Here is an 8,065-nt window from a genome sequence, read left to right as displayed (position 1 = left end):
GTGTTCTACCTGGATGGAATGGAAACAAAAAGGGTTCTTCAAAGGGTTTGCCTACGAGGCCAGTTGAATAACCCTTTTAGATTCTAGATAGCATTTTTTTCTTCTAAGAGTGTAGGCACTAGACACTTTTACACTCATACCAATCTCCAGATTGCACAACAAAAAGATCCTGGTTGTCATCACAACAACAGAAAAGCACTATTGCTGCACAGCTCCAGGAGCTCTGCTCAGTGAGCTAACATTGTGCCAAAATACAAATGCTGAGAGAATGTTTTTATTTTAATAATTTATATGTAATAGTATTTTTAACATATTTGAATATACAACAAACTGTTGATTCAATGTCCTTGTTAGTACATGACAAGACGAATTCCTGCTGAAAAAATATAGTTATTCAAAGTGTTAACAGGCCCCTGTTAAAGTGCTGTTATGTGTCTGACGTGACCTACATGAGTGAAAGCACCAATGACGCTGTGATAGCATTATGACAAGGAGAGCAAGGTCCACTTTCCTAAAACAAAACAAAAAAGTCCATCAACAGACACTATGACACTTTTCATGGTTATGACAAAGTTATGTAGTCTTGACAGGTATCCTTATGCTTTTGCTATAGCAATTGACATTAGTGGGCAAGTGGAAACAACTTGTTAAGTTATAAAACTGTTTCCAATACATAGTTACTTTTCCATATACATTTGAGTAATTTCGCAGACGCTCTTATCCAGAGCGACTTACAGTTGGTGCGTTTATCTTAAGGTAGCAAAGAGAAACATAACATATCACAGTCATAGTAATCAAAACATTTTCCTCATGTAGCTATCAGTAAAGTCAGTACTAGTAAGACAAGACAAGTACAAGTGTTAGTTCAAGAAAGGGAAGAAAGGTGTTTGTTTTTTCTTCTCATTATGTCATGACATTTGTTATGTCATGTAAATGACAATATTATGACACTGTTCAAGTCCATGCAAAACCATGGACAGTTTTTTAAATAGTGATACCCCAGAGAGTCAGGTCTGAGTCTAAGGGTTTCTTCTGTGCCAGAAGTGATGAACTAGCAGAGCGATCGTAGCCACAGCCACCAGGGCAGACAGGACTGATCGCCCCACCAACTCAGTCAGGGTGATGCACCGGGCACAGTCACTGGAGTCTGAGTGAGAGAGACACACAGACAATGAGAGTCACATTACGCATATCAACTGCTACAATATCAGTATGCTGTGGATTGTTGACATACCTGCATGTTGCAGACAGTGCTCCTCAATGCTGAGTTTGGTTGTCTGGTTACTGACAGGGTTGGTTGCTACACAGCTGTAGGTGTCACTGTTTGTTCCTTTAATTTCCAGAGGGAGAGACAGGTCGGCCTGATGGGGACTACTTGTATTGTTCAGTTTCTCCTCTCCTCTGTACCAGGACAAGGTTACCTCTTTCCCGTTCGCCACAGAACACACCACAGAACAGCTCCCACTGACCAACCGACTGTCTACTGAGGGATTATGTGGGGTGTTTCTGATGTTAGGAGTAGGCACTGAAGCTGGGACACCAGGAGAGACCAACAGTTACTACAGTGATTACAGGACATAACATTGACTAAAAGTCACATTTATCATGAACAATAGGAAAGGGAATTTGTGGATTTACCATGAACAACTTCACTCTAAATACAGATCTTGTTCGATGTTGATTGAAAACTGGTCTCTTGCTTTGATATAAAACACACTCACCGTAGACTGTGAAAATGAAATTGTGGTAGGTGACCAGTTCACTGATGACTTGAAGCTGATAAAGTCCAGCGTCGTTGATGGTGATGTTTCTGACGGTGAGAGATCCAGTCTCTCTGTCCAGCTGTAGTCTGCCTTGGAATCTCCCTTTGTACTCAGTTATAATTTCTCCTCTGAAGACCTGACTCTCAACAATGAATATGTCTGGACTGTCTGGTCCAAATATCCATAATATCTTTGCGTCACTCTGTAGTTTGGCAAGTCCAGTGTGTAGAGTGGCAGTCTGCCCTTCTCTCCCTCTCAGTGGCTTCACTTCCGCCTTCAGATCTGAAACACAGTAACACATTCGATAAGTCACCCACCTAGTCTAAGAAGAGTTCACACATCAGGGGCCTGAGTCCAGACCACACAGGAAGAGCCAAGCTTACTCTTTGTGAACAAACAGGAAATTCTAACAGCTTTTGACTACTACGATCGCCATTGCTCTGTCTAAAAAAGAAAAATGAATGTGGACATTTTCTTGATTCATCAATATAACACCATATTTTAAGTACACAATAGGAAAATCAATCAAAAATGTAAAAAAAATCACAAAAGCTCTGACAAAGGCCGCGAGGCCGATACGTAAAGCTTATTAAATATCAGTGATACTATCAAGAGCAGTGAGCGGTTTCCCTTTTCCTTCATCAAGTACACAATAGGAGAAATGCCACATCAATTAAAGTTGTATCCAGGTATTATATTATGTGCATCAGTAAAATAGGAACACAAAGGACATATTAGATGATACAGGCTTATTCCCTCTTATTGCTACCTTTAGTATTGTATTTAACTGATATCTTTCAACCACTAATAAGCATAGTTTAAATACTTTGATTTAAATCAAATATCCACATCAGAACAAAATAACAGAACATAGCTGTAAAAACCAGTTTAAAAAATTGTTTATGCTACCTGCCACAACGAAAAGCAAGAGAGTAGGTATTAAATAGCGTACCATCTTCTTAGTCAGTCCAACATCTATCTGGTCGTAACTAAACTGATAAGACTTATTTCCAGTGGTGTTTGACTTCCTGTCTGTCCCCACAGGGGAGGTGGAGTCACCTCATCTACAACCTTAATCTCTCAGTTCATATATGACTACTGCATTAGTTTCCACTGGGTGGCATAGATGATATACAATAGGGGTGGCAGGTAGCCTAGTGGTTTGAGCGTTGGACTAGTAACCGAAAGGTTGCAAGATTGAATCCCCGAGCTGACAAGCTACAAATCTGTCATTCTGCCCCTGAGCAAGGCAGTTACCCCACTGTTCCTAGGCTGTCATTGAAAGTAACAATTTGTTCTTAACTGACTTGCCTAGTTAAATAAAGGTAAAATATGGTACTCTGGCCTTCATAAGACATTGATGGGTCTGAAATAGGGGTTTGCTTAAATGAATTGTTGGACACTATTACAGAAATGGGAGTTCAGGGACACCCTGGTGGTCTTTGACCATCAGTACCACTGGCTTGTCTGTGCTCCATGAGGATGAGTCGATGCCGTTTCATCTGTAAGTGTTTGTTGCCTTTGTGATCTCAACAATAATATCCACTGGGTGGCAGCATTGTACAAAATAAAGGAGTATTCAAGAGGTTATATCTGTGGTGGTTTCTCTGGCTACCAAAATAAAGGCCCATTTACACACACTATGTAAATATTGTCCATCATTATAATAAATATGTTCCACCCTGATTTAGTTTATGAAGAAAAGTTATTTTGCACCTTTACTACCTGAGGTGAATTCAAAGAATATGTAAAGTGCTGACACATTCCAGATCAATGTTTTATTATAAATGATGTCGTTTACAGTAAGACAATGACAGGTCTGCATTGGATGAGTCTCACGCATAAGCAATGATGTTTGTGAATTAAGATCATTAACAACACGACAGAATTTTGGAAAAAGATGCGTCAATCTACATACAGTACAGTGGCAAGAAAAAGCAAACCCTTTGTGAACCCTTTGGAAATACCTGGATTTCTGCATAAATTGGTCATAAAATTTGATCTGATCTTCATCTAGGTCACAACAATAGACAAACACAGTCTGCTTAAACTAATAACACACAAACAAGTATATGTTTTCATGTATTTATTGAACAAACCGTGTAAATATTCACAGTGCAGGGTGGGAAAAGCATGTGAACACTTGGATTTAATAACTGGTTGACCTTCATTTGGCAGCAATAACCTAAACCAAACTTTTTCTGTAGTTGCGGATTAGACCTGCAAAACAGTCAGGAGGAATTTTGGACCATTCCTCTTTACAAAACTGAGTAAAAGTACAGAAACCTTTGATAATAGGAAGTTACTCAAGTAAAAGTGAAAGACACCCAGTAAAATACCACTTGAGTAAAAGTCTAAAAGTATTTGCTTCTAAATATACTAAACTATCAAAAGTAAATGTAATTCCTAAAATATACTTTATTGTCAAAATCATTCGAAATTCCTTGTATTAAGCAAAGCAGATGGCACCCTTTTCTGTGTTTTTTTGTTGTAAAGACAGCCAGGGGCACACTACAACACTAAGACATCAATTACAAAGGATGCATTTGTGTTTCGTGAGTCAGCCAGAAGCAGAGGAGGCAGGGATGACCATGTGTTATCTTGTTCAGTGCGTGAATTGGACTATTTTCCTGTCCTGCTAAGCATTCAACATGTAACGAGTCATTTTGGGTGTCAGGGAAAATGTATAGAGTAAAAAGTACATTATGTTCTTTAGGAATTAAGTAAAAGTAGTCAAAAATATAAATAGTAAAAAAAATATAAATCACTGAACACTTTTTGTGATTTATCTCAACCATCTCTCACTCTCTCGTTCTCTCTCCTCTGCAGCGTCACACTCACACACGTCTGTCTCACTGTGTTTTACCTCCACCCACCTTCCTTCCTTCCCTCCCTGTTCTGTTCTTTTTTCTCTCTTTAACTGACTTTCGTACACATCTGCAAGAGCCCCCGCTCTTTCAATCTTTTCTCTCCGTCTCATTCATTCAGTTTTATTTCCCTGTCAACTTCAGAACCGATCAATCACATTGATCAGGTGAGTTGAACGCTTTGATTTCATGTCATGTTTATTTGTTTGATAAGTAATTGTTTTCTTTGTCATGTTTGATGCTTTCTGCTCATTTAGACCGTCTTTCTCTGTGCCTTTGTCGTTGATCCTTTCCTCCAATCTCTCCATCCTCTCATTTTCTCTGGTGTCCATCTCTACATCTCCTCCCGATGTCCACCCCTCTCGACCCCACCACTTCAAAAACATAAATAAAGGTTATATATATATATTTTTAAACTAGGCAAGTCAGTTAAGAACAAATTCTCATTTACAATGACAGCCTACCGGGAAACAGTGGGTTAACTGCCTTGTTCAGGGGCCGAGCAAATTTTTACCTAACAGCTTGGGGATTTGATCCAGCAACCTTTCCACTAGGCTATCTGAACATGACAGTGTTTGGGGCGGCACATTATGTGACCACACTTGATTTCTTATTTTCTCATCCTGTATTCCACTTCCTATTTAAGCAGGACTTATTATTTCCATTGATGTTCTTGATTTCCGTTTTTTTTCACCATTGAGAATTGACCAAGCAAACTTAGCATCATTTTGGTTGTGTTCAAGAAGGATTCAGACTCCTGAGGATGGACATAGTCATTCCAATCCAATCCAACTTTATTTGTTTATCAGTTGGAAACATGCACAGACACAATCAGTTGTCTGTTTAAGAAATTCATGTTGGTTTCTAATAGTTCTCTGTGGGCTGGGCCTGGTTACCACAACACAGCAATTGAAGCACTACAGCGATTATACTGACAGAACAGATGAGGTTATATAGTCTATAGTTCTGCTTTATTACTTGAATTGAGTGAAAGAGAGTAAATTGGCCATACAGTGGTTATTGACCTCTTCTGTATGTGCTGTTGTTCAGGGATGTAGAGAAGGTTAAAGGCTTTGCAGTGGTCGAAATCTTAGGTTACTTAGTGTTTCTGCTTTCTTAAGGGAAAATTCAGCCATTTTGAATCTGCGATAGTAATGTGAATGTTTAGACTGGGTGTTCTATTTCTTTTTCCTCTCATGGACCTTCTTCTGCTCGTTGCGTGCATTGTCAAATGGTGGTTCAGTTTGCAAAACGAGGGAGGATGCAGGACAGGTGGCTCAGCCGCAAGCAGTCTTTAGTTCCTGTTAACAGCAGCTTCTGGAGCACACCGCCATTTCCTGTGTGTCGGTGCATGCGTGCGTGTGCATGCTAGCACACCTTTGTGTTTCCGATGCATGAAATAAATCTTAACATAAATATTCACTTTAAGTCCCTTTTATTGTACACTTCAAATAGCAAATAAGTTGTAACCTACTTTGGTGTTCTGTTTCTTGATCTCATTCTCCACCTCATATGAGTCATTTAGGCCTGTTACATTTTTTCCTATCACCCACCATGTTAGGCTGACATAACCTTATCCTCCATTTCTCTCTGTCTCTCTCTCTCTCTCTCAGTCAGTCACAATGAAGGCCAATATCACCCTGGCTCTGAGCATGCTCTCTCTGGTCCTCTTGATCTTCATCCATGAAGCCACGCCTGACTCTAATGGAACTTTGAACGATGACACACAAACTGAAAAGACGAGCGCGAGAGATGGACTTTTAAATGATACCGGGAACTCCCCTGACCAATCCACACCTGAGAAGCATGACAGAGGAATGCATGGTAATCATTCTGGCATGACAATAGCCCCCCCGAATGGTACACCCACATCCACAGAGAGTCAGACATCTGCAACATCAGGAAGCACAACCCAGCAGACTGAAAAGACCACATCCCCCCCACTCACTAAACAGACAATCCCTACGTCTCTTCCCAAGACCTCCCCCACCACCTCAACCCCTCCATCCAGTACTAAACCCCAACCTGTTCCGTTAAAGAAGGGGTTCATTGTGGTCCTGGTTGTGGTCATTATTCTTCTCGCACTGATTACCGTGCTGTGCTTCTACAAGTGGAACACCCGCCACTCAGGCCAGGACAGCTCCGCCCCTCGGCTGTTATTGGGCGTCAGGGAGCGCATGAGGGGCAGGGTTAGAAGCCTGGAGGATTGGCTGGGGCTCAGCCTCTGGCCCGGGAAGAGCGTGTTGGAGGGGGACGAGGAGGAGGGAGAGGGGGGGGGAGGGGGAGGAGGAGGGGAAGAGTGGAGATGGAGAGGCTGCTGCAGGAGTGAGAGGGGGACAGGATGAAGGAGATTCCTCAGACTACTCCAGTTTAGACGGGATTGACCTCAGCAAGAGAGCCAAGAACCTAGAGGATGATGAGAAAAAGGAGGAGGCTGTGAAGGGGAAGAGTGGGGGCGAGGGAGGCCAGGATAACATGAAAGGAGAGAGGACTGATGGAAGGAAGGAGGGTGGTGAAGAGCGAACAGGGGAAATCTCCGGTGAGGGAGATACTTGTGACCTCACAGCACTGTAAGGAAACAGGGAGGAAGGGGTTAAGAGTGGGATAAAATAAGATAATTGTTTAATTGTGACACAATTCACTCTTCCTATGGAGTATATTTTTTCATTTAAGCGTGTCAATGTCAGCCAAATATATAGTTTTTGGTAATCTCTGTTACATGTGTTTTAATAAACTGATGGACCCACTAATAGATTCCTGCTTCTAATTTATATTACACACGTGTGCACAATTCGCTATTTCTGCTAAAATAAGTTGACGTTGAAAAAAAACGGTGTTCACGTGTATTTGTTTGATTTACAACTGCACCTCCATTTATTTAAACGGATATTGAGATTTGTCACTTCAAAGTAAAAGATGTCCCGGACTAAATTATTCTGAATTATAATTCATTTGGTTGAAGGTAGGTGATTGATTGTGTGTAATTTCTCTCACCTGTGGTAAGTTGCAGGTGCCTACAAGGTAAAAAAATATCCATTCAATCAGTTCAGTAAAGAGAAAACAGAACATTCTGCTGCATTGACCTCCACTGAAAAAGTGCAAGGGCGCTAAAATACAGAGTAGACAAAACATTAAGAACACCTGCTCTTTCCATGACAGACTGACCCGGTGAAAGCCATGATCCCATATTGATGTCACTTGTTAAATCCACTTCAAATCAGTGTCGATGAAGGGAGACAGATAAAATAAGCATATTTTTCCCTTGCAACTCAACATTAGGGTGTTCCTAACGTTTAATATACTCAGTGTATTTGGCCGCAAACCTACATGTGCAAGAGAAAGTTTTCAGCGATTGTTTAATCACTAAATGTGTTTGAATTATTCAATTATTAGGTCAACAGCACACATTTAGGGAACTATATCCTACATTACCTC

At 40.8% G+C, this 8,065-nt stretch overlaps 1 protein-coding gene and 1 long non-coding RNA gene across 2 annotated transcripts; one reads left to right on the top strand and one right to left on the bottom strand.

Moving 5' to 3' along the window:
• Positions 1–258: 258 nt before the first annotated feature.
• Positions 259–2,079, bottom strand: LOC145878626 (CD48 antigen). The gene is made up of 3 exons (XM_082974328.1): positions 1,722–2,079; positions 1,235–1,531; positions 259–1,147 (listed from the first exon to the last, which is right to left on the bottom strand). The coding sequence occupies exons 1-3, from the start codon at positions 2,062–2,064 to the stop codon at positions 1,020–1,022; spliced, it is 768 nt and encodes a 255-aa protein (XP_082830454.1). The 5' UTR covers positions 2,065–2,079; the 3' UTR covers positions 259–1,019.
• A 2,508-nt stretch (positions 2,080–4,587) lies between these two features.
• Positions 4,588–7,380, top strand: LOC106602706 (uncharacterized). The gene is made up of 2 exons (XR_006769579.2): positions 4,588–4,797; positions 6,244–7,380. It is a non-coding gene; the product is annotated as an uncharacterized LOC106602706 (long non-coding RNA).
• Positions 7,381–8,065: the final 685 nt, after the last annotated feature.

This window comes from Salmo salar, chromosome 04 (assembly GCF_965601325.2).
Source record: "Salmo salar chromosome 04, fSalSal1, whole genome shotgun sequence".
Taxonomy (NCBI): Eukaryota; Metazoa; Chordata; class Actinopteri; order Salmoniformes; family Salmonidae; genus Salmo; species Salmo salar.
The sequence above is the reverse complement of the archived record's forward strand: the minus strand, read 5'-3'. Positions and strand labels throughout refer to the sequence as shown.